This window comes from Delphinapterus leucas, chromosome 20 (genome assembly GCF_059928025.1).
Source record: "Delphinapterus leucas isolate spDelLeu-1000000601 "Yukka" chromosome 20, BTC_Dleu_Yukka2, whole genome shotgun sequence".
In the NCBI taxonomy this organism is placed as follows: Eukaryota; Metazoa; Chordata; class Mammalia; order Artiodactyla; family Monodontidae; genus Delphinapterus; species Delphinapterus leucas.
Genome location: NC_143148.1, coordinates 3,418,559 through 3,445,376, shown reverse-complemented (window position 1 = coordinate 3,445,376; position 26,818 = coordinate 3,418,559). Strand labels below are relative to the sequence as shown.

Genomic DNA, 26,818 nt, shown 5'->3' with positions numbered 1-26,818 from the left:
TCTAGGACCACAGTATGTAAGCTGGTGTGCCCTTGGATTTGTCTTTTCCTGCCCTCATTTTGAATTTATTTTTCCAGGCACAGCTCTCTGTTTTCCATCTTTCAGGGATTCATCAAAACTTTCATGTACCAAAGACGTATCTTTAGGCTTTTGATTTCTTTTTTTTTTAAAGTCTTCAAAAGTTAGTCAGGCTAGACCAGAAACTGTTTTCCTTCAAGGAATGTTCAGTATAACATGGGCTTTTGAGCTTTAGATAGACTGTCCCATGAGAACACAAGGTCAATAGTCAATTCTTCTCAGAAGTGCCCGCAATATACAGTAGGGACACAGGGTCAGAAATACCCTAATTTTTCCTGGCCTGGCCACACTGATAAACCTCAAAGCTTTATTATGATTTTAGGTAGTTAGAATGCTCCCTGACATTTGATTTAGTATAAACCACATTTTTAGTTGCTAGCACTGAATTCACATACATGATTTCGGAATGTTGAGAAAGGATGGGGTACCTTCCCCAAGTGAAGCTGGGAAGATAGGTTTTAAACAAGAAATGCATGATATCCATCATTTTAAGCCCCTTTACACTGCTGAGATTTAACTCCACAATGACATCATTCTTCCCCAGGTATCACTTAGTCCTTGTTTTTGAGGATCCTCCCCCCACTGCGCCCCACTGGAGAAGTCCAGGCTCCACAATCCTGTGACGAGATGGCTGAATCTTTTTTTTCTGACTTTGGTTTGCTGTGGTACCTGGAGGAGCTCAAAAAGGAAGAGTTCTGGAAATTTAAGGAGCTGCTCAAGCAAGAATCTCTGAAATTCAAACTCAAGCCAATCCCATGGACCGAGCTAAAGAAGGCTTCACGAGAAAATCTGTCACAGCTGTTGAGCAAGCATTACCCAGGAAAACTGGCATGGGATGTGACCCTGAGTCTCTTTCTACTGATCAACCGGGGAGATCTCTGGACGAAGGCTCGGGACGAGATCAGACGTAAGTGTCATGAAAGGGATGCAGCGCAGGGACCCTTGGGGGAGGGTTGGTTTACTGGGAGCTTCTAATAATGAAGGTCACATTGTTATTGTGTTAGTGGCCGTGCCTCCATCAGTTGAGAATATGTATAGGTCAGTAGGACGCTTGGAGATAGTAGAAGAATTGCAAGCCAACTTCGGTCATTCATGGGCCAGTGATGGACTGTGGATGTGTAGTGTCCTGAGACAAATCGTTCATCTAAGTGTCTGCTCCCCATTTTTCTGTTCCAAGCTGAGTCAATGCTATTCCAGGAGATGACCTGGGACTTAGTGTCTGCACAACCAGGACTGCTGAGATGGAATTCCATTATGGTTGTTGTCCATCCTTTTTTTTAAAAATTTATGCAAACATTTTTTTATTGGAGTATAGTTGATTTGCAATGTTGTGTTAGTTTCTCCTGTACAGCAAAGTGAATCAGTAATATATACACATATCCCCTCTTTTTTAGATTCCTTCCCCATGTAGGTCACATCCTTTTGACCAGACCTGCACAAGAGACTGGGCAGAGTCCTAAGATGAGGAAATAATTATAGAGAACATATGCCCCTGGTGCTATAGGAAGAACTTTTTATGCATAATGTCTTTTCATTCTTACCACGACTCTGAGGTTTACAAGTGAAAAAGATGCAGGTCAAACGGTGTCTCCTCATGTTAGATGACTTTTCCAAAAGGGACAGAGCTGACCCAAACCAGTTATTTTTGGCTCATTGATTGCTTGATATCCTCCTCTGGGTGGATACACCATTTTGTCTCCCCTCAGAAAATAAGATGAGTTGAGTTGTAAATCCTGGGAAATAAAAGTGACAAAACATGAGACAAATCACCCATTAAAGTTGTTTTCTCTTTATATATGTTCTTAGTTATTTTTGAGTGTTTCACTTCAAACTGGAGTTCATGACCATAGAAGCTCTCCTGGCATTTCTATATATTTTATATTTCTGCTCTTCAGATTCTCTCTCTCATCTGTTTTCATGGCTTTATTATGATTTTTTTAAATTGAAGTATAGTTGATATATAATGTTATGTTAGTTTCAGGTGTACAGTAAAGTGATTCAGTCATTCGTGTGTATATATATATATATATATATGTACATACACATATATATTCCTTTTCGTATTCTTTTCTCTTATAGGTTATTACAAAATATTGAGTATAGTTTCCATTACTATACAGTAGGTCCTTGCTGGGTATTTATTTTATACATAGCAGTGTGTATATGTTAACCCAAAACTCCTAATTTATCCCTCCCCCTCCCTGAAATCACCCATTTTTATAAACAAATCTTCCTCTGTCCCAGAGAGAGAAAGGCTCCCTAATTTCCAAGGCTCTTTTCCTAGTCACACATACTTAAACAAAACTAGCAATGCCCTTTGCTCAGAAGACATGCAGAAAGGCCTCACCTACTGTAGTTCATATTTCTTCAGTGCAGGGTATGGTCCTTGTCTGTATTTGTAATTTGTTCATCTCCCCTAGTACGTAGCCTTGAACATGGAAGGTACATAATAAGGGCAGGTTGAAAGAATGACGGTTCAAGGGTGCATTTCTGAAATTAAATTGCAATCAGCGTGGTCTTAACAGAAATAGTCTGGACTTTATGATTTCAAGTCAGACAACTGAGACAAATACCTGACCCTAATATCTGTTCATTAACCAAATTAGCCAAGTAACATAAACTCTCAACACTTTTCTGTAAAGTAGGCATAGAATGAATCTTAATGGGTTGTTGAAGAGATGGAAGATGAAGTACCAGTGACAACTTTCTCAGCCCCGATTCCTGGGTGGCCCTCGGTAAATAAATAGTAGTGATTATGAATTCTTGACTGGGGGGCTAGCACCCCTCTTCTAGTTTGAAATGTAATCCCCAAGTATTCACACTTTGTGAAGCCTGTAGCTCTGAGATGGGCTTCCAATCTTGATCAGGTGTTTCCACGGACATGAATTCGGATAGATTTTGGTTTTAACAATACTGAGTCCAGCAGCCTGGCCCCATGTGGGCATAAGCATCAGTCTTTGCATGTGTGTCTGAGTAAATCTGTAGGGGTCATTCTGAGTCCCAAGGACGGAGTGTATTTTATTTTTTTAATAAGGACTTTGAGTTACTGTTTATTTTCATGGCCAAGCATGTGCATACATGCATATGTTTATTTTATTTTTAAAATTTATTTAAATTTATTTAATTTTTGGCTGCGTTGGGTGTTCGTTGCTGCGTGCAGGCTTTCTCTAGTCGCGGCGAGCGAGGGCTACTCTTCATTGCGGTGTGCGGGCTTCTCATTGCGGTGGCTTCTCTTGTTGTGGAGCACGGGTTCTAGGCGCGTGGGCTTCAGTAGTTGTGGCACGCGGGCTCAGTAGTTGTGGCGCATGGGCTTAGTTGCTGTGCGGCATGTGGGATCTTCCCGGACCAGGGATTGAACCCGTGTCCCCTGCAATGGCAGGTGGATTCTTAACCACTGCGCCACCAGGAAAGCCCTGGAGTGTATTTTTTAATTGTCTTCTGTTCTGTCCCTGTTAACCCAGATAAGCTAAACCCATATAGAAACCACATGAAGAAAAAATTCCGAGACATATGGGAAAAGGAGACCTGCCTTGAAGTTCCTGAGGATTTCTACAAAGAAACCACAAAGAATGAATATGAACAACTGAATGCTGTCTACCTTACTGCAGACAAGCCTGGAAATCCCTCACCCACTGTGATCTTGCAAGGTCCTGAAGGAGTTGGAAAAACAACCCTTTTGAGAAAAGCGATGCTGGAATGGGCGGAGGGAAACCTGTGGAGGGACAGGTTCTCATTTGTCTTCTTCCTCAAAGGCAGTGAAATGAACAGTATTACAGACACGAGCCTAGTGGAGCTCATCTCCAGGGACTGGCCTGAGTCTTCAGAGCCCATCGAAGACATTTTTTCCCAGCCAGAGAGAATCCTGTTCATCCTGGATGGCTTGGAGGAACTGAAATTTGACCTGACGCTTGACGCTGACCTGTGCGGTGACTGGGAGAAGCAACGGCCAACGCAGATTGTCCTGAGCAGTTTGCTGCACAAACACATGCTCCCAGAATCCTCTCTGCTTATCGCCCTAGGAAAGATGGGTATGAAAAAAAATTATTTCTTGTTGTGTCAGACAAAATGCATATTTCTCCCGGGATTCTCTGAACGCCAAAGGAAGCTGTATTTCTCCCATTACTTCCGTGAGAAGAATAAATCCTCCAGAGCCTTCAATTTTGTGAGAGAGAAGAGACCGCTGTTTGTCTTGTGCAAAAGTCCGTTTGTTTGCTGGTTGGTTTGTACTTCCTTGAAGTGGCAGCTGGAGAAAGGCAAAGACCTGGAGATTGCCTCCGAAAGCATCACTTGTTTGTATGTGTCCTTCTTGACAAACGTATTCAAAGCAGCAAGTGGGAACTGTCCACCTAAGCAGAACAGAACCCGACTACAAAGCCTGTGTACCTTGGCTGCAGAGGGAATGTGGACTCGCACGTTTCTGTTTTGCCCTGGGGATCTCAGGAGGAATGGGGTGTCTGAATCCGACACCTCGATGTGGGTGGACATGAGACTTCTTCAAAGGAGCGGTAACTGCTTGACCTTCATCCACACGTGTATCCAAGAATTTTGTGCTGCCCTGTTCTATCTGTTCAAACGACCCAAGGACCGTCCTCACCCAGTCATTGGAAAGGTGACCCAGTTTGTCACAGCAGCCATGAGCGAAGCCTACTCCCATTTGTCCTGGATGGGGCTATTCCTGTTTGCATTTTCAACTGAAAAAATAACGAACATGCTGGAGACATCTCTTGGTTTCCCACTGTCCACAGACATAAAGCAGGAAGTAACTCAAAGCCTTGAAACTTTAAGTCAGTGTGACCCCAGTAAGATCGTGGTGAGTTTTCAGGAATTGTTCAATTGTTTGTTTGAGACCCAGGACCAAGAATTTGTAACCCAAGTGATGAATTTCTTCAAAGAAATTGACATTTATATTGGTACCATTGAAGAACTGACAGTATCTGCATTCTGTCTGAAACATTGCCAAAGTTTGCAGAAATTTCACCTGTGTATAGAAAATGTCTTTTCAGATGAATCTGGATCCATCTCCAAGTGAGTCCATCTATTAATTCTCTCCCTCTAACCTACACACACGCCATATTTATATTTAGCTTGCTCCAACCCCCAAGGGGTATTTCATGAATCACTGTATTTTTGTACTTAAAAACATGGCTTTTGCAGTCAGAAAGACGTTGATTTGAGTTCTCGTACTGCCATTTGCTAGCCGTGTGGCCATGAACTCTGTTTCGTAAGTATTTCTGTCTGTATAATCAGGGGTAAATGTCTTCATAGGGCCAATGTCAAGTTGAAAGGTAAGCATTCTTTATTGTTGCCAGGACTATGCTTCTTTTTTCCCCTTCCCATAGCATTTTAGCATATCCTGGTGAATCCACTGGGAAGGGACGCTCGGAAGCTTATGCCTAGTTTCCTCTGGATTTTGCCCATGTGTCTTTTTCTCTTTGCTGATTTTAGCTTGTATTCTTTCATCAGGCTCAGGCTACCAGCTCACACTTCAGCTCTCAAATACATACCCCCTTTCGTGGTCTTTTTTTTTTTTTAATTAAAGTATAATTCCCTGGCAGTCCAGTGGTTAAGACTCCGCGCTTCCACTGCAGGGGCATGGGTTTGATCCCTGGTTGGCGAACTAAGATCCCACATGCTGCATGGCCTGGCCAAAGAGACAAAAAGTATAATTAACATACAACATTATATTAGTTTCAGGTGTACTACGTAATTTTCAATATTTGTATATACTGTGGAATGATCACCATAGTAAGTCTAGTTAACATCTGTCACCATACATAGTTACAGAATTTTTTCTCCAGTGATGAAGACTTTTATATACACCCCAATGTTCCTAGCAGCCTTGTTTATAATAGCCAAGTTATGGAAGGAACCTAAGTGTCCATCAACAGATGAATGGATAACAAGATGTGATATTTATAGATATTGTCAGATATATGGAATATTACTCAGCCATAAAAAAGAATGAAATCTTGTCATTTGTGACAACATGGATGGATCTGGAGGGTATTAAGCTTAGTGAAATAAGTCAGAGAGAGAAAGACAAATGCTGTACCTTTTCACTTACATGCAGAATCGATTCAAGACAAAACAAATGAGCAAACATAAAACAGAAACAGTATAGATACAGAGAACAAACGGGAGAGGAGGATGGAGAGGGGGAGGGACAAAATAGGTAAAAGGGACAAAGAGGTATGAAGTAGCCATTATGAAATAAAGAAGTCACACGGATGTAATCTACAATGCAGGGAAGAAGTCAATATTTCATCCTAACATAGTATAGTGTGTAACCTATAAAAATATCAAAGCGCTCTGTTGTACACCTGACGTCCATATCATGTTGTAAATCGATTGTGGTTCAACAAACTGAAAAAAAGTCATGCAGAACAGCAAGACAGAGAGATCTACTCTCTCAGAAGCTTTCAAATATGTAATTTGGTGTTATTAACTGTGGTCTTTACATCCCTGCGACTTATTTATTTTACATCTACCTGTACAGTCATGTTTTTGGACACAGTTCCTCGTTTGCTGATGGGTCACCAAATACCAACCTTTGTCCACATAACAGTTGAGTGTTGTCACCCCAAAGAGGAGGAAACAGAGGCAGAATAATGTTGAATGCTTGCCCAGTGTCCCATAACCCACAAGTGTTTCAGATGGGGCTTGATCCTTGCCGCCCTGGCCTCACGGCTCACTTCTTTGACCGCCATGCGTGTTGACTCAGTGCATCTGACTGCTTCTCTCCCTGTTCAGGTTTGACTGTGACTGTCAGCTTTGAGGGCCTCTGGGAATGGTGTTCTTCTGTGTTGAATATGTCTTTTTTTTGGTTTTTTACCTGCATTCTTTTTAAAATTTATTTTATTTATTTAATTTTATTTTTTTGCGGTACGCGGGCCTCCCACTGCTGTGGCCTCTCCCGTTGCGGAGCACAGGCTCCGGATGCGCAGGCTCAGTGGCCATGGCTCACGGGCCCAGCCGCTCCGCGGCATATGGGATCCTCCCGGACCGGGGCACGAATCCATGTCCCCTGCATCAGCAGGTGGACTCTCAACCACTGTGCCATCAGGGAAGCCCTGCATTCTTTTTTTAAAAAAAAATTTATTTTGTATTGGAGTATAGTTGATTAACAATGGTGTGTTAGTTTCAGGTGTACAGCAAAGCGATTCAATTATACATATACATGTATCTATTCTTTTTCAAATTCTTTTCCCATTTAGGTTATTACAGAATATTGAGCAGAATTCCCTGTGTTATGCAGTAGGTTCTTATTTGTTATCTATTTTATATATAGTAGTGTGTATATGTCAGTCCCAAACTCCTACTTTATCCCCTCCCCACCTTTCCCCTTTGGTGACCATAAGTTTGTTTTATAAGCCTGTTGAGTCTGTTTCTGTTTTTTTTTCTGTTTCTGTTTTGTAATAAGTTCATTTGTATCATTTTTTAAAGATTCTGCATGTAGATGATATCATACGATATTTGTCTTTCTTTGACTTACTCCACTTAGTATGATTATCTCTAGGTCTGTCCATGTGGCTGCAAATGGTCTTATTTCATTCTTTTTTATGGCTGAGTAATATTCCATTGTATATATGGACCATATCTTTTTTTTTTTAATATGAACAGCTTTTTAAAAAATATTTATTTATTTATTTAGGCTGTGCCAGGTCTTAGTTGTGGCACATGGGATCTTCATTGTGGCATGTTTAGTTGCGGCATGCAGGATCTTTAGTTGCGGCCTGTGGGCTTCTTAGTTGCAGCATGTGGAGTCTTAGTTGCAGCATCAAACTCTTAGTTGTGGCATGCATGTGGGATCTAGTTCCTCGACCAGGGATCGAACCTGAGCGCCCTGCATTGGAGGTGCAGATTCTTACCCACTGGGCCACCAGGGAAGTCCCTGGACCACATCTTCTTTATCCGTTCATCTGTCAATGGACATCTAGGTTGCTTCCACATCCTGGCTATTGTAAACATTGCTGCAATGAACACTGTGTCCTTTTGAACTGTGTCTGTGTCCTTTTGAACCATGGTTTTCTCCAGATACATGCCCAGCAGTGGGATTGCTGGATCACATGCTAGCTCTGTTCTTAGTTTTTTAAGGAACTAGTTGAATTGAGCCACTGGAGAATCACGGTGTTTGTCTTCCTGTAGTACCATCGAGAAGCTCTCCCTCTGGCGGGATCTCTGCTCCGCATTTACTGCCAGCGAGAACTTCCAAATGTTAGATTTGGACAACTGTCAGTTCGACGAGGCCTCCCTGGCGATTCTCTGCAGGACGCTGGCTCAGCCTGTCTGTAGACTCCAGAAGTTTGTGTAAGTCGGATCTTCACCTATTCTTTAAGTCAATAGCAGGGTGTCATTCTTTCTACTCAGGCTTCTTTTGAAAACCCAAGCTACAATCCAGTGTTCCAAAGAAAATGCTGAGTGCTTTTCTTGATTCAAGTGTTTTACTGAGTGAGACACAAACTGTGGACAAACAGGGAGACTTTAAAACTGAACGTGGTCAAGAAGCTCAGTTCCCAGTAGCTACAGCTCAGGTTACAAAGCCTGGATGAGAAAGGACATTTTGTTTTCTGCTGTGAGTGGTCCCTAGAACTATACCTTCCTTCCCATGGCATCAGCTCACTTGTGCACAGCCAGTTAGCTGGGGAGTTGCAAGTTCATGCTGACTTGGAGAAACCTTAAGTTTGTTTAAGAAGCAGAATCGGCATTTTGAGGAAATCGGTTTTTCCTTTGGGTTACAAGACTGCGTGTGTTTTGGTGTAGGGATGTGTTTGAACTGTGGCCCCCGTTTCCGTTTCTCTGTAACAAATGTTTTAACTATAGTGACGTGTACAATAAAACTTGCTTGGGGAACCTAAGAGGGAACAGTCCTGGTGGTTGGTGATGTTTGCTTGGATGATGATGGACTGAGAATAGATGTTTCCCAGGTAACGCAGGAGGAGGGTGCTGAGGACAGGTGGGAAAAGAGCCTGAAGTTCATAAAAGAGAAAAATAAGAAGAATAGCACAGAGAATAGGTAACGTGTATAGAACACTTCTTTGGCACAGAGATGGTTGCTTAATATTAATTTTCTCCTTTGTCTTTTAACCCTCATAACAATCTGGTCATCACCCTTTTACAAAACATGTACCAGAAGCACAGAGAAGCTCACAGTCCTTCTCTGATGTCCTGGTCCAAAGCGGGTTGGAAAAGAACGAGGCAGAATGTGAAGAAGACAGAATTTATTAGAGGGAAGTGTCGCTACCAGAACAGTGGGTGGACTTCCCAGTAGTCTGGGAGAGTCGAGCCCAAACATGTGCTGTTGATCAGTTTCTATAGCCAGGAAACAAAGGAATGGTCCGAGGTGAAAATTTCATTTACTGATTGGTCGAGGCACATATAGCTTCCTTCTATATGGTGGGAGTGGGGCAGGCCAGATGCCTTTCCTTATTTGGGACAGGTCCTGTTGCCCAGGTGGGCGTCACCCAGGTGGGCTCAGGAATTTCATAACCATCACAACAGGGTGGGGAGGGCGATTAAGAGTCCAGTAGGGGGTGTAACGCTGAAACTTTTTCAGACAGTGTCATGCTTTGTCCTTGAAGCACCATTGTCCTTGGAGCACCACATCTGATACTTTTTTTTTTTTTTTTTTTTAGGGTAAAAAGAATGCTTTTTATTAAAGGTAGGTAGTCAGGGAAAGGAGGTGTTTCTATAGTGGAGAGACTGCATTTATGTACAGAAATACTTTTTTTTTTCTATGTAAATTTTTTAAATTTAATTTTTATTTTATATTTGAGTATAGTTGATTCACAGTGTTTTGTTAGTTTCAGGTGTACAGCAAAGTCATTCAGCTATACATATAGTCATTCTTTTTCAGATTCTTTCCCCATATAGATTATTACAGAATACTGAGTAGATTTCCCTGTGCTATACAGTAGGTCCTTGTTGGTTATCTATTTTATATATAGTAGTGTGTATATGTTAATCCCAAACTCCTAATTTATCCCTCCCCCCACCACCTTTCCCCTTTGGTAACCATAAGTTTGTTTTCGAAATCTGTGGGTCTGTTTCTGTTTTGTAAATAAGTTCATTTTTTAAAGATTCCACATATAATATTTGTCTTTCTCTGTCTGACTTCACTTAGTATGATATTCTCTAGGTCCATCCACGTTGCTGCAAATGACATTATTTTGTTCTTTTTTATTGCTGAGTAATATTCCATTGTATATATGTAACTCATCTTCTTTATCCATTTGTCTGTCGATGAGCATTTAGGTTGCTTCTATGACCTGGCTATTGTAAATAGTGCTGCAATGAACATTGGGGTGCACGTGTCTTTTTGAATTATGGTTTTCTCTGGGTATATGCCCAGTAGTGGGATTGCTGGGTCACACGGTATTTCTATTTTTAGTTTAAGAAACCTCCATACTGTTCTCCATAGTGGCTGCACCAATTTACATTCCCACCAACAGTGTAGGAGGGTTCCTTTTTCTCCACACCCTCCCCAGCATTTATTGTTTGTAGATTTTTTGATGATGGCCATTCTGACTGGTGTAAGGTGATACCTCGTTGTAGGTTTTTTTTTTTATAAATTTATTTATTTATGTATTTGCCTTTGGCTGTGTTGGGTCTTCGTTTCCGTGTGAGGGCCCTCCCCAGCTGTGGCGAGCGGGGGCCACTCTTCATCGCGGTGCGCTGGCCTCTCACCATCACGGCTTCTCTTGTTGTGGAGCACAGGCTCCAGACGCGCAGGCTCAGCAGTTGTGGCTCACGGGCCCAGTTGTTCCACGGCATGCGGGATCCTCCCAGACCAGGGCTCGAACTCGCGTCCCCTGCACTGGCAGGCAGACTCTCAAACCACTGCTCCACCAGGGAAGCCTCCTCATTGTAGTTTTGATTTGCATTTCTCTAATAATTAGTGATGTTGAGCATCTTTTCATGTGTTTCTTGGCCATCTGTATGCCCTCTTTGGAGAAATGTCTATTTAGATCTTCCGCCCATTTTTTGATTGGGTGGTTTGTTTTTTTGATATTGAGCTGTACAGCTATTTGTATATTTTGCAGATTAATCCTTTGTTGGTTGCTTCGTTTACAAATATTTTCTCCCATTCTGAGGGTTGTCTTTTTGTTTATGGTTTCCTTTGCTGGGCAAAAGCTTTCAAGTTTAATTAGATCCCATTTGTTTATTTTTGTTTTTATTTTCATTACTCTAGGAGGTGGAGAGATTTTTTTAAATAATAAATTGTGCCTTGAAGTCTTTTTCATGATTTCCCATCATTAGGAAAATATTCAGAATCTGAGCTTTTCCCTTCCTTCTCTCTGGTTTATCCTTCACCTGCTTCCCTATCATATGCTGTGGCCCACGGAACTTAACTTTCTTTCAGACCCCTGACTGAGCTCATTCCTGACTCAGAATGTTTGTTCCAGCTGCTCTTCTTTCTGGTCAGTCTTTCCCTAGACTTTCACCAAGCAAGCTCTTCCAAATGTCTTCCCTGACCACCCCTCCCCCCAGTTAAGCAGCCCGGTCCCCCCAGCCCAGCCACTCTAGAACCTCATCCTGTGTTTGATTTCAGTATCAGTTATGAAATTGCCACTCTTCTGTCGTAATTGCCTCCAAGCAGAAGGTAAGCTCTGGGTTCTGGGTCCTGGACTGTCATATTCGTGTCTATGTACACCCAGCACCTGGCATCTAGTTGGAACTTAAGTATTTGTCCAGTGAAGAGAATGAACAGGTAGTTTGGCGTGATTGCAGAGGTTAAGGATTGCTCTTTGAAGTGAGAAGATCTTGAGTTAGTAAGTAGCTCTTTGACCTGGAGCACCCTTGAAATGCCATTCTTTTGCTACCCACTTCCCACCTTGTACCATCTACCTCCCGTGTAGATACCATGTGGTATCAGGTGGTTACTAACAAGTGTGTGCCTCTTTTAGACACATTTGCCAATTTCTTAGCTTATTCTTGCTTCTGTGACTCATTGTTTCCAAGCTGAATTCATTGTTCATCCTATGTCACTATACCAAGAGCTTTTCCAAGAGTCCCTACCAGGAGCAAATTTGAGTCAAAAGTTTGAGTAAACTTGAGTCTAAAACCATCTCCCTTGCAACTGTATCCTTTAATGATGAGAATACATGTTGAATATTAAAACTTTTTCCCCTTGTTTCTTTGATTTTTTCTTAAATTCATCTTTTTTTCTGAACATCTTTATTGGAGTATAATTGCTTTACAATGTTGTGTTGGTTTCTGCTCTATAACAAAGTGCATCAGCTATATGTATACATATATCCCCATATCGCTCCCTCTTGCATCTCCCTCCCACCCTCTCTATCCTACCCCTCTAGGTGGTCACAAAGCAGCAAGCTGATCTCCCCGTGCAATGCAGCTGCTTCCCACTATCAGCTTTTTTAAAAAAACAATTTTTGGGGGGGGGGCACACCATGTGGCTTGTGGGATTTTAGTTCCCCAACCAGGGATAGAACCCAGGCCCTCGTCAGTGAAAGCAGAGTCCTAACCACTGGACCACCAGGGAATTTCCTTAAATTCAGCTTTGCAGATGTAGATTTTTCCCCAGTTTTTATCAAGGTGTAATTGACATAGAACATTGTATTCATTTTAGGGGTAATTGACATAGAATTGTATTCATTTTAGGTGTAATTGACATAGAACATTGTATTCATAGTAGGTGTAATTGACATAGAACATTGTATTCATTTTTAGGTGTAATTGACATAGAACATTGTATTCATTTTAGGGGTAATTGACATAGAACATTGTATTCATTTTAGGGGTACAATGTGATGATTTGATACATGTATATATTACAGTGATCACCACAAGAAGTTTATTTAGTTAACATGTATTGCCCTACATATGTAGTTACAATTTTTTTTCTTGGGATGAGAACTTTTAAGATCTACTCTCTTAGGAACTTTCAAATATATAATACAGTGTTGTTAACAACAGTCACCATTAGACCCCCAGGACTTATTTATCTTATAACTGGAAGTTTATAACTTTTGACCACTTTCTACCATTTCATCCTCCCAACCCACAATCTCTGGCAACCACCAAATATTTATGTTTAGTGTTTTTCTAAGATCCCATATAGAAGTGAGATCATATGGTGTCCTTCTCTGAATTATTTCACTCACATGTAGAGATTGATCATTTCCATTCTTCAGTTATAGATCATCTTCTGAAAGAAATCCTCGGTTTTGGTAGTGCTTAGGTTTCTTCTTTATCCCTAATAGTCTACAAATTTCAATATTATGGATCCCTGTGGGAATTTTGTTTAACCTAATTTTACTGGCTCTCACTGGGGCCCTTTCAATCTTGGAACTGACAAATGATTAATAAAGAAAATAATTTGGGGGAAGGCTTGTGTTTAAGTTTAGGAAAACGATCAGGATTGCTTCTCTCTGTTACAGTGGGGAGGTAAAACTTGAAACCATCCCTTTTAACATCAACAAGATAAACTTAAGATTTTTATAGAGTTAGGACACAGAATGTGAAGAAAAGATTAGCAAGCTTATAAAATATTTTTATATCAGTGATTATTCATTGTGTCAGGTTTTTACACTAACCATTGATTCACTTACTCCATCAAAATAAGAGCTCTTTAAATCTCAGGCAAAGAGATTGAATGTCCACTTAGCTCTCACTATAGCACTCACCATGTCCAGCAACTATTACAGGTATTTCACAGTATTAGCTCATTATATGCCTTTAATTACTTAATGAGGTGGTCAGTCTCAGTACCTCCTGGTACACACTAGAAAACCACCACCTGGGAGGATTCAGAAACATGCCCAAGGTCACACAGATGGCAAGAGGTGGAGCCAGGAGTTGAACCCATCAGCCTGGCTCCAAGGATGCATGGTTCTTAGTTCACCAACATTATAAGTTGCTGATGGTTGAGATTCTGCTCTTCTTGCTTTTTTTTTTTTAATTTTTATTGGCATATAGTTGATTTACAGTGTTGTATTAGTTTCAGGTGTACAGCAAAGTGAATCAGTTATACACATACATATATCCACTTTTTTTTTAGATTCTTTTCCCATATAGGCCATTGCAGAGTATTGAGTAGAGTTCCCTGTGCTAGACGGTAGGTCCTTGTTAGTTATTTGTTTTATACACAGGTAGTGTGTGTGTGTCAGTTCCAATCTTCCCATTTATCCCTCCCCTTCTTACCCCTCTTTTTGCTCTGTTTCCTTAACTCTAAGGAAAGTAAAAAAACCCCAGCAAACTGCGTTACTGTCAACACTTCCATTTTAGTCTGTCTCCTTTCCAAGAGGTTGCTGATCTGCACTGATGATGTAGATGGTGACAATTATTGATTAGATGTTCACCCTTGTGATTGTTTTCCCACCGTTTGTCTGCTGACTCAACGCTTACTGCCGGCCTGGTGTTGGAGTCCACTGCAGCTGCCCGGCCTGTGAATCACCGTGTGTTCAGTGGCAAGGTGGCTCAAAGGACCTGCTGACGCCCCCATTTCTCACAGGTGTCGCCGGCATATCAAGGGCCTTCCCTGTCTTTCCATGGTAGCACTTCTCCTTGCTCGCTGGGCCAGCCTGTCTTATCCTGACAGTACTAACCCCCTCCCTCAAATCCCTACAAGTCCCACCCTGCTGTCCTGGGCTGCATCCATCTCTGGGCAGGAAGTGCCTTGGGTATTGCTCATACGTTTAGGGCATCACTCTGCCAGGAATTCCCACAAGTCTTCCAGGCTGTTGTGTCTCTCACATCTGTCTTTTATTTCTGGCCAATGCATAATTCACATTTTAGTGCTTGAACATGGCAGAATATTTACTTTGTTATTTCTCAAAGTCGATTAGGAGGGGAGAAGTCAGGGTACACTTAAGTCATGACACCGAGAGCCACGCTGTGTGGCATGTATTTATAAATCATATATAAATTTATAAGAAGTATATATATATATTATACATTTAATATGTTATTAAAAAAATCAAAACCTGGGACTTCCCTGGCAGTCCAGGGGTTAAGACTTCTTCCAGTGCAGGGGTGCGGGTGCAGGTTCGAGCCCTGGTCAGGGAGCTAAGATCCCACATGCCTCACGGCCAAAAAACCAAAACATGAAGAAGAAGGAATACTGTAACAAATGTGGGATAGGGAGGGTGGGAGGGAGGGAGATGCAAGAGGGAAGAGATATGGGAACATAGGTTTATATATAACTGATTCACTTTGTTATAAAGCAGAAACTGACACACCATTGTAAAGCAATTATACTTCAATAAAGATGTTAAAATAATAATAATAAACAACCTATTAAATGGGTGAAAAAATATATAAGTAAATCAATAAAGTAAGTGCAAATAAAAGATAATGAAAAAAATGATCCACATCCAAAAAAAAATCTTTAAAAAAAAACCTAAAAAATCAAAGCCTGGTCATGTTCCAGGAACTATAATAAATCATGATTTATTAACCATCATGACCCTATCCACTTGTTTCATGAAGAAACTCCACCATTAAGTTAATTTGCCCAAACTTGCAAAATATCCAGGAGAAAAGCAAGTATTCTAATGTGGTTTTCTCTATCTCAGGAGCCTGAGTCTTGAATCATGACATATTGGGTTGGTTAAAAATTTCGTTTGGGTGTTCCCGTAACATCTTACAGAAAACCTGAACGAACTTTTTGGCTGACCCAATATATTGTCTCCTTTGTATTTATTTTATTTTTTATTTTAGCTTTTAAAAATTGTCTCCTTTAAAAAGAAATCTGTTTTTTTTAAACTCAGAAATTTTATTCCAGTACGAATTTCAATAGTAGATCATATGTTCAATATAAATTCAACCCAAGTTGTTACTTTCTATTTTTAGCTACTAGTAATTCTATTTATTTATTTTTTTAAATTTGTATTGGAGTATAGTTGCTTTACAATGTTGTGTTAGTTTCTACCACACAGCAAAGTGAATCAGCTATACGTGTACATATATCCCCTCTTTTTCGGATTTCTTTCCCATTTAGCTCATCACAGAGCACTGAGTAGAGTTCCCTGTGCTATACAGCAGGTTCTTATTAGTTATCTATTTTATACATATTAGTGTATATTTGTCAATCCCAATCTCCCAATTCATCCCACCCCCACTGCCCCCCTTGGTAACCATGTTTGTTCTCTACATCTCTGTCTCTATTTCTGCTTTGTCTATTTTATACATATTAGTGTATATTTGTCAATCCCAATCTCCCAATTCATCCCACCCCCACTTCCCCCCTTGGTAACCATGTTTGTTCTCTACATCTCTGTCTCTATTTCTGCTTTGCAAATAGGTTAATCTGTACCATCTTTCTAGATTCCACATATAAGCGATATTATACAATATTTGTTTTTCGCTCTCTGACTGACTTCACTCTGTATGACAGTCTCTAGGTCTGTCCACATCTCTGCAACTGGCACTATTTTGTTCCTTTTCTTTTAAAAAATTTATTTATGGCTGCGTTGGGTCTTCGTTGTTGCGCATGGGCTGTCTCTAGTTGTGGCGAGCGGGAGCTACTCTTCTTTGCGGTGTGTGGGCTTCTCATTGTGGTGGCTTCTCTTGTTGTGGAGCACAGGCTCTAGGCAAGTGGGCTTCAGCAGTTGTGGTGCACAGGCTCAGTAGTTGTGTTGCCCTGGCTTAGTTGCTCTGCGGCATGTGGGATCTTCCCGGACCAGGGCTCGAACTCGTGTCTCCTGCATTGGCAGGTGGATTCTTAACCACTGCGCCACCAGGGAAGTCCCCTATTTTGTTCCTTTTTCTTTTTTTTTTTTTTTTGCGTTATGCGGGCCTCTCACTGTTGTGGCCTCTCCCATTGCGGAGCACAGGCTCCGGACGCACAGGCTCAGTGGCCATGGCTCACGGGCCCAGCCGCTCCGCGGCATGTGGGATCTTCCTGGACCGGGGCACGAACCCGTGTCCCCTGCATCGGCAGGCGGACTCTCAACCACTGCGCCACCAGGGAAGCCCTTTTGTTCCTTTTTATGGCTGAGGAATATCCCATTGTATATATGTACCACATCTTCTTTATCCATTCCTCTGTTGATGGACATCTTACAGAAAACCCAAGCAAACTTTTTGGCCGACCCAATATATTGCCTCCTTTTAATTTATTTTATTTTTTATTTTAGCTTTTAAAAATTGTCTCCTTTTAAAAACAACCTCAGTTTTTAAACAGGAGTGGAGCCTTTCCTTGGGGAAGAGTCTGGCTTGGCACACAGTAATTTGAATATGTGTGTCTCTATTGGATGGGAAGCACCGAGCCAGGCCTGGGATGCAAGGAGGTACACACATGGTATTTCTCCCCTCATGGTGCTTAGAGGTTAATATGGGGTAAGTTTGATTCTCTTCCCTTGTAATATCTGTGGTAGTATTCAGAAGTGGAAGGACTTCGCAGAAACAGGCGCCATCTCATCTGGCGTCTGAAGATCCCAGAGAGAATTTATAGGCAGCAGTAACCAGATACCCCCCAAAAAATTTTGGGAGCCTAAGCATGGGAAGTAGGAAGAACTGTGCAACAGGTATTTTGCTCTGTGCTTGGACTTCATTGCATGAGTTACCGTATTTCCTCGTCTCTTGCAGGTATAACTTTGCTTCGAACCTTGCAAATAGCCTATACTTCTTTAAGGCCATTCTTCATAACCCTCATTTGAAATACCTGAACCTCTATGGCACTGGCCTCTCCTATATGGACGTCAGGCAGCTGTGTGAGACGCTGAAACACCCAGTGTGTAACATAGAAGCACTGCTGTAAGTCTCGGGGTTGTCCACGATATATTTTTTTTCCAGTGTGAACTTTGCAGTTCGAATATGCCCATTTTCTTTCGTGTCTTTGTCTCTTACTTATTTCACCACTTCCATCTCAGTATCGGTAGACCTCCTAGTAAGATGAGGATGGATGGATTCTAAAGGGCAAGGCTTCCTCTCAGGTCTGTCCCGTCTTTCCTTTCTCTGGTACTCACTTGAATTACTTCTCATGGACACCTTATCTGATTCTCCTTGCCTCTGCTCTCAACCGACCATACCAAAACCATAACTGCAATTTCTTTTTCCTGAAGATAGAGAAACTTAAAATGAGAAGGCTTATGGATGATCACAAGTGTGATCTTGTAATCTGCCAGATGATAACGTTGAGGCTGGAGGGAAAGTGATTTGCCCAAAGTCATTTCTTCATCTTGAAAATGACCTGGGATGCCCTTAGCATCACTGGGTGATTTCTTAAACAAGCTCAATCCGTTTTTCAGCAGGAAGAACAAAAGGGAGTAATAGAAGTAGCAATAAACAAAAACAACTCATTAAACCGACCAAGAGAATACACTCTTCTCTCCACCAGTAATATGATAGATAATCACATACACTTGGTTAATTTCACCTGTCAAGATTCATCAGGAGAGACAGGGTCCATGAAGAAGAGTGGTTTGAACATACAGGCTTGCTGTTGACCCTATCTATCATTCTAGCTGTTTCCGTATCATAACAATTCTTTTCTTCTACACTAGCTCTCTCTACTCAGGGGGAGCTTACAGAATTCCTTAGTATTGGCCCTGTTTCACATTATGCCATTGGCATAGAGCGTTTCATTTTGTTATGGTAGCATAAGACTTGGGTAGCAGATCTAGGAAACCAGGAGTCAGTTGTACACAGCTTATAGGTAGAATCGTTGCTTCTTTGGGGCAGACCGACTGTGCTCTTGCCTTCAGTTTGGTATTTTGGGAGTGGGAAGTCCTCAAAATCAGGTTCTCTCCAGCCCAATAATTCTCAATAGATTGTTTCATCCTCTGTTAGGAGGTGTCCATACCTAGAGACTTTTTTTCTTTTTTTTTTTGGTACGCGGGCCTCTCACTGGTGTGGCCTCTCCCTCTGCGGAGCACAGGCTCCAGATGCGCAGGCTCAGCGGCCATGGCTCACGGGCCCAACCGTTCCGCGGCACGTGGGATCCTCCCGGACCGGGGCACGAACCCGCGCCCCCTGCATCGGCAGGCGGACTCTCAACCACTGCGCCACCAGGGAAGCCCGAGACGTTTTTTTTTCATAGCAAGGAAGATTTCATTTAAGATGATCGCGGGACTTCCCTGGTGGTCCGGTGGTTGAGACTTCACCTTCCAATGCGGGGGGTGTGGGTTCGATCCCTAGTCGGGGAACTAAGATCCCACATGCCTTGCTCCAAAAAGCCAAAAAAAAAAAAACATTAAAAAATAGGGGCAATATTGTAACAGATTCAATAAAGACTTTAAAGATGGTCCACATCAAAAAAAATTTTTTTTAATTAAAAAAAAGATTTTGCAGTAGGAAGGAGTTAAGACTATGGCAATAGGAAAGAAAGTTGAACTCACTCAAACAGAAGAGGGGTGAGCTAATGGAAAAAGCACTTTAGGGAGGAGGTTGTTCTAAATGATTAGGTCACTAGCGTTTGTTAATTGTGGAGACAGTTTTGATGGTCATGATTACATGGGAAGGATGCTCTAGGCATCTGGTGGGTAGAGGTCAGGGATGCTGTTCAACATCCTACAACACACAGGAAGCCCCCACAGTAAGGAATGATCTAGCCCACCGTGTCAACAGTGCTGAGGTTGAGAAACCTGCTCTAGCCCGTGAGATGTTCTTTTAAGCTGCATTAAGGCTCAGACCAGGGTTTCTCAACCTTATAACTACTGATGACAAATAATCAGATAATCAGACTTATTGAGGTCCAGATCATTCTTTGCTGTGGACGGCTGTCCACGGCAGTGTTGAGAAGCACGGGCTCAGACGTTTTCCTAACTTCCTGCTTTCCTAAAGCAATAAGGGATTCGTGAGGAAAGTCATATAATTACATCTGTGCTTTTACAAAGTCTGGAACTGGCAGGTGCGGGATTAGGAGCCAGGATGTGGTCCAGGGTCGGTTGTGCATACACCATTCCACCACACGTGTCTCTCGTGTAGGTTGGGAAAATGTGACATCACGGACGAAGCCTGCGAAGACATCGCCTCTGTTCTCGTCCATAACAAGAAGCTGAAGCTTCTCTCCTTGGTAGATAATCCCCTGAAGGACGAAGGAGTGAGGGTGTTGTGTGACGCCCTGAAGGATCCAGCCTGTGCCCTGGAGGCACTGCTGTGAGTCAGCGTGGGGGAGGGGAGGCCTGGGGGAGGGGGCGGACGGCAGAGCATGCCCCTGGACCCTAAACGGTCCAGCAAAATGGAGCAGATGCAAATATTTGCCCCACAGAGGAGCCATGAGGTTGAATTCAAGAGATGTAAGACTAGCCCTTAGATGCCTGGCATCTAATTTGGAGCCCAATAAATCTTGGTTATCATGAAGAAGGATGATGTCTCTGTAGGTGTACTGGGGGCTGGGGAGAGGGACAGTATAAATAATGAAGAAAAAGGAATTCATTTGATTACTTGCCGGTGTGGGGTTGCATAGGTTCTAGGTTATCGCTGGGAACAATGTCTCCACTTCTTTCTTGTTGCTAAGACATAAAACAAACTGCTTCCTTGTTAGGGGCAAGAGAAAGAGTTTTCTAGTTTTGTCTAGTTTTGTCTAGTTTTGTCTAGAAACAAAACTTTTCTTTGTGTGTATGTGCATGCACAGGTGTGTTTGTGTATACAGACCTATGTATTACATACCCACCCAAAGTGGTACTTACCGTAGAAGGTGAGAATATTATTACTCAGATGACTTTTTAGACTGTAAGAGAAAATCCAAACTAAAATAAGGTCCAGGAACATTAAACATTAAAACCAAACTATTAAAAAAATAAGGAACAAACTCTGCACTATAAAGATTAGACCAAAAAATCTTTAGAGGTACAAAAGAAATGACATATTGGAAGATGAAAGGATTTGGCTATTAAATCCTGTGTGATATCATACAATAAGTAGAATTAAAGTGTATTCAATAACTGGTCACTTAACCAGGCTTAACTTATCTAAGAGTTCTTCAAAATACATCATTTAACATTTTTTTTTGTTTTTAAACTTGAATCTTTATTCCTTAAAATTGAAAGACTACTAGAGACGCAAGAAAGTCACTAGTAATTTTAAAAGAAAAAAATGTTCAACCTATTTTTTAAACTTTATTTTGAACTAGTTTCAAAATAAAAACTAGACTTGCAGAAAAGTTGGAAAAATAGCACAAAAATTCTCTTATAGCCCTTACCCCAATCCCCTAATGTTCAACCTATTTTTAGTAGTTAATTTTTTAATATTTAAATGTTTAATACCCTTTTAAACAAAAGCACAAATTTAAAAAATATATTCCACTTGGCCAGAATTCTGCAAAATGGGCAAATTTATAGTCTGATTGAAAGCACTAAGTTTTTTTTGCAAAGTAGGTTGGCTAATAAATCAAGAAACAAATGAAAAGTCTATTTAATAATAAACCTCAGAACTTCCAAAAATTTTTGATGCAAGGTGTTAATTCTGTATAACTTAAAATGGCAGAAAGCATAAAAATACAAATGCAGAGATTCAGGGAATGTATAATTGTAGGGTCATGGACCCATCAGAGATTATATTATGCAACCATTAAAGTCTTAATTTTTTTATATGTTAGAGAAAGCATATTTCATCAAAAAAAGTATGAATCAGTTGCTTATTGTCTGATTTCAAAAATTCAAAAACTGAAAGGGAAACCCCACCATGAGTGAGTAGTGTTTGCTAATCAAAGACTTGAGTATTCTTCCTGCCAAAGGTGACATTCTGAGATGCCCCTGAAGGGGCCAGGGAGGTAACGGGAGTTGGTGGGTGGATGGGGGAGCTGGGGGAGTGAGGTGAACTGGACCATGCCTGCCCCACCCAAGGTGGGTTCCTGATCCTTTCCACCTGTTATTTGCCATGTGACCATCTGCTGTGGAGTCCCAGGTATCTGGCTTGTGTGTGATAGTTAGAAGTGTAGAATTCCACATGAAATGTCAGCGAAACCAACTATGTTCAGAGGTCACATTCAGTCTTGATCTGCCCGGTTGCAACTTGTATCATATGCTTCCCTCTATTTTCTAAATTCCCAGTAGTGAGTAGACAAGAACTCATAACCACAAATTTTTTTCAATAACATTTTAAAAGAAGAATGTGAAATAGGACGTTGTCCAGCTATTATAAATAATAAGCACACTGTGTCACAGAGAAGGGATGATTTTGTCCAAGTTCATCCAGCTGGTGGTGATCTGACTTGGAACTGGGATCCGAGATTCCGTTCCCCAGTTTGGGACCCTGTAGTCCACATCCTTCTGTATTTCCACACCTGCTGCACATTTTAATCCTCCTGTTTTTCTAAGTGACCACGAAGTACAAGAAAGTTTTTACATGGAGTTTCATGAAAATATTACCTTATAGAGCTTAAGTAGGTTGACGGATGAAGTATGTGTGTCTTTGCAGATTGACGTACTGTTGCCTCACCTCTGTAGCCTGCGACTACATCTCCCAAGTCCTTCTGTGCAACAAATCCTTGTCTTTTCTCGATCTGGGGTTAAATTTCCTGGAAGATGATGGAGTGATAACGCTATGTGAATCACTGAAGCACCCGAACTGCAACCTAGAGGAGTTGTGGTAGGTCTGGCTGTGATTTGCTTGAATGTCAGCGTTTCCTTTTTGGCTGTTGGCATCCTGGGAAGGAAACAGGAAGGGGGGAAAAGCATGGAGTCTGCTGAAGAAAAAAAAAAAAACTAGGCTACATGTTTACCCCGCGTGATATTTCTGGGGCTCGCTGATGGGTGTGTGTCTTGACTATAGGGCTTGTCAGGACTCGGTAGGGTCTGCTACTCTGGAGTTGGGTCTCTGTCCTTGGAAAGACCGGAAATGGAGTCCCAAGTGCCCTAAACTAGCTGTGTGAACTTGTGAGGGTGCCTCACCTCTCCCCAAGTGTAACATGAGGATAATTATATTTCTCACCTCAAAAGATGGAGGTGGGGTGGTGGGATGAACTGGGAGATCGGGATTGACATATATACACTACTATGTATAAAATAGATAACTGATGAGAACCTGCTGTATAGCACAGGGAACTCCACTTCTCTGTACAGTAAAAACTAACACTGTAAAACAGCTATACCTCAATTAAAAAAAAAAGATGGAGGCGACCACTGGGAATAATGCACATAAAGTACTATTATCACTGGCTGGCCCATCGAAGCACACAGTGAACAGGTACAGCATGAGGATCAGTCGTTCCTTTTACCGGGCAGATAAGGTAAATCGGTAAATGAAACCCTTTGTCATCCCTGTTTCCACGGAGTGGCATGCACACGCATAGATACACATACACACACGTGCACGCACACACCTGTGAGTGTGAAGTTGCCAGTATGTGTGCATATCTGCATCTATCATGGTTTCTCAATCAGCACTATTGACTATTCCAAATTAATTTTTATTGGAGTAGAGTTGATTTACAATGTTGTGCTAGTTTGTGCTGTACAGCAAAGTGAATCCGTGACACATATACATATATCCACTCTTTTTTATGTTCTGTGCCCACAGAGGTCACTGCAGAGTATTGAGTAGAGGTCCTATGCTAGACAGTAGGTCCTTATTAGTTATCTATTTTATATATAGTAGTGTGTATATGTCAATCCCAATCTCCCAATTTATCCCTCACCCCTCTTTTCCCCCTGGTACCCATATATTTGTTTTCTACAACTGTAACCCTATTTCTGTTTTGTAGGTAAGTTCATTTATACCCTTTTTTTAGATTCCGCATATAAGCGATATCATATGCTATTTGTCTTTCTCTGTCTGACTTACTTCGCTCAGTAGGACTATCTCTAGGTCCATCCATGTTGCTGCAATGAACATAGGGTTGCACTCATCTTTTTGAGCTATGGTTTTCGCCAGATATAAGCCCAGGAGTGAGATTGCTGGGTCATATGGAAGCTCTACGTCATGAGCTTGGGGGCAGGAGATAACATGGGAGATATAATATGAAATACTCAGTGAAGTCCTCAGCGTGGTGACATTTGTACAGAGACTTGGAGGGAGTAAGGGGGCAGCCCCGCTGGTATTTGGACCAAGAGTATGAGAGGCAGCAAGAGCAGAGGCCCCGGGGGGAGAGACCAGGCAGCACAGAGAACTGCAGGGAGCCCAGGGCAGAGTGAAGAAAGTGGAGAAGCGGAGACGTTGTTTCATCTCTACCATCATCATCATCTTAGGAGTACTTGAGTATTTCTACCTTTACAGGAATAAGTGAACATAAGTGAAGCCATTCCAGATTGGACCTCATGGTCGTATATATTTGTGTATGTGGACCTCATGATCGTATATATTTGTGTATATGGACCTCATGATTGTATATATTTGTGTGTATAGGAGAATTTTGTGTATTATTTTTTTCTCCAGGTTGATGGGCTGTTGCTTCACTTCTGTTTGCTGTGTGGACCTCGCTGCTGTTCTTATTCACAGTGAGAAACTAAAAACCCTGAAACTAGGGAACAATAAGATATATGATGCTGGTGTCAAACAGTTATGTGAAGCTTTGAAGCATCCTAAGTGTAAATTAGAGACTCTTGGGTGAGTGTCCACTGATGTTGGGAAAGCTTACCTACTTCAAGAAGAGGAAAAGCTAGAGGATTAAAGGGATGAAGGGGAAGCATGTTTGAAAACAAGTGTGTCTGGAACAATCTGATAAGTAAAATGCCGGCCGTGAAACCAGGGTTTGCTCACGCCTGGCACGGCTGATATCTGGGACTGGGTGGTTCTTTGCTGTGTGGGGAAGCGGGCTGTTCTGTGCATTGTGGGATGTTTAGCTGCATCTCTGGCCTCTCTCCACCCATGAGATGCTAGTAGCACTCCTCGTGTGTGTCAGATGTCTCCAGACACTGCCCCATGTGCCCCAGTGGAGGAGGACGTGTCTAGATTGTAAAGTCTCCTCTCGGAGGCGTGGAATCCGCATTTCGAGGTGGTGTTTCCCCATGCAGGTTGGAGATGTGTGAGCTTACCTCTGCCTGTTGTGAGGACCTGGCCTTGGCTTTCACTCTCTGCAAATCACTGAGGTGCATGAACTTGGAATGGATTAGCATGGACCGTGATGGGGCGGTGGTGCTGCGTGAAGCCTTGAGCAGTCTGGAATGTGGCCTGCAGACGCTTGGGTGAGTGGACACTGCTTCCCCTGGTGGTGAGTGACCTCAGAGGGAGGTTACACTGCCATGGGTTTGCCCCGCATGGGCATGGTTCACATTTGGGCTGGAGATTTCTTTGCTCTGCGGAGCTGTCCTGAGCATCACAGGAGGTTGTGTAGCATCTCTGGTCGCTGCCCACATGTTCCATTCCCCGGGACACCTCCCTCCAGTCATGATGATCAAAAATGGAAACTTCAGGGACTTCCCTGGTGGTCTAGTGGTTAGGACTCTGCGTTTTCGCTGCTGTGGCCCTGGTTCAATCCCTGGTTGGGGAACCGAGATCCTGCAAGCCACGTGGCCAATAAAAACAAAACAAAACAAAACAAAAAACTTCAAAATTGCTGAGAGACAAGATTTTAATTGTTCAATCAAAAGAGAGAGATTGTGCAATATGATAGAGGTGTTAGGTAACGGTGTTAGTTAACGCTGTGGTGGTAATCATTTTGCAATATGTAAACATATCAAACCAATGCATTGCACACCTTAACCTAACACAATGTTGTATGTCAATTATATCTCAATGAAATTTTAATTAACTAACTTTTAAAAAGAATGCCTATCACATCTATTCCCTGAAAAATTTTTAAAGGCTCCTGGCATTGTCAAATGTCCCCCGAGAGGCAAAATCACCCCCAGGCAAGAATGACTGCTTTCCTGTAAACACCATCTCCTACTTACCTTGCCCGCAGAGACGTGACCCCAACTCAGAGCTGGAAGGGGTTCCGTAAAGGACTGAGCGGAGTCTTGACCCAGAAGTACATTTCCTCAAGAGTAGCAGTTAATATTGTTTGGAACATTATGTTTGCATTTAGAGTGTGTGTAGTTGATGTGTGTAGAATGAATATGTGAATGCCTTCCGTTTGCCCCGACCCCGATGACCTGCAGAGGATAAACAAAATGGTTCACATCCCTCCTCCTCACTCTCCTAGTCTCTAGGAAAGTTTCGTGCATTCTTTGCACAGTCAGTACAACTCTCCCAGCCATTTCTAGGAAAGAGTGGAGAGGAAGTAGCCACTGGGGTGTAGAGAGGCCAACCATCATGGGTCAAGTCAAGAAAACTTTTTTTTTTTTTTTTTTTGTATTTTCCCAGCCTGAATAAATCTTCCTATGATGAGGAAATTCAGATGCTGCTGACAGAGGTAGAAGAGACGAACCCCCAGCTGACCATTTCACACAGTCTCTGGATTGATTACGAGCACAGGATCAGGGGTGTGCTTGGCTGACAGGGAAGGTCCTGAAGCAATCTTCTCACAAAGGCTTCCCCTTGGTCGCAATGGGCGTTTCTCCTCCTGACACACCCTCTCCTGTAAATTGTTCGCCAGGGCAGTGGGGACTGTAATTTCAGAGCTCTTCCTTCACAGTATTCTAGCAATATGATTGTGGGATGTGCTGTCTGTGCCTAAGTCCTCTATGCCCCATCTTTAAAGTTCCCATCCTGCCTCACAATGTTTAGAAGAACAAATACATTAAATGGGTAAACACCTGGGAAAGCATGGCTTTATTTTCTTACCGGATGTCTTGGGATGTAGGAACTTGGATTTGAAGGAACCACAATCCTCTGACACTTCTGACAGAACTGCTGCTAGAATGTATCTGTAGATTTTAGAATTTATTCACTACATCTAACATCCCAACAGGACCTTTCATTTTTAGTTTGTTCAAATTTACTTTTCATCAGTTTTCTG

At 42.0% G+C, this 26,818-nt stretch overlaps 1 protein-coding gene across 1 annotated transcript; it reads left to right on the top strand.

The window, feature by feature from the left end:
- The first annotated feature begins 696 nt into the window (after positions 1 to 696).
- NLRP9 (NLR family pyrin domain containing 9) lies at positions 697 to 26,818 on the top strand. The gene is made up of 9 exons (XM_089902523.1): positions 697 to 985; positions 3,540 to 5,103; positions 8,224 to 8,385; positions 17,626 to 17,793; positions 19,966 to 20,136; positions 22,399 to 22,569; positions 24,355 to 24,525; positions 24,933 to 25,103; positions 26,224 to 26,818. Exons 1-9 carry the CDS (start codon positions 706 to 708, stop codon positions 26,354 to 26,356), a joined length of 2,991 nt encoding a protein of 996 aa, XP_089758649.1. The 5' UTR covers positions 697 to 705; the 3' UTR covers positions 26,357 to 26,818.

Excerpts from the sequence above, each read along its gene's own strand:
- NLRP9 (XM_089902523.1), top strand. The coding sequence starts at position 706 with ATGGCTGAATCTTTTTTTTCTGACTTTGGTTTGCTGTGGTACCTGGAG. Across the intron at positions 20,137-22,398 it reads TGTGCCCTGGAGGCACTGCT|ATTGACGTACTGTTGCCTCA; the intron begins GTGAGTCAGCGT and ends GTGTCTTTGCAG. Across the intron at positions 22,570-24,354 it reads TGCAACCTAGAGGAGTTGTG|GTTGATGGGCTGTTGCTTCA; the intron begins GTAGGTCTGGCT and ends TTTTTTCTCCAG.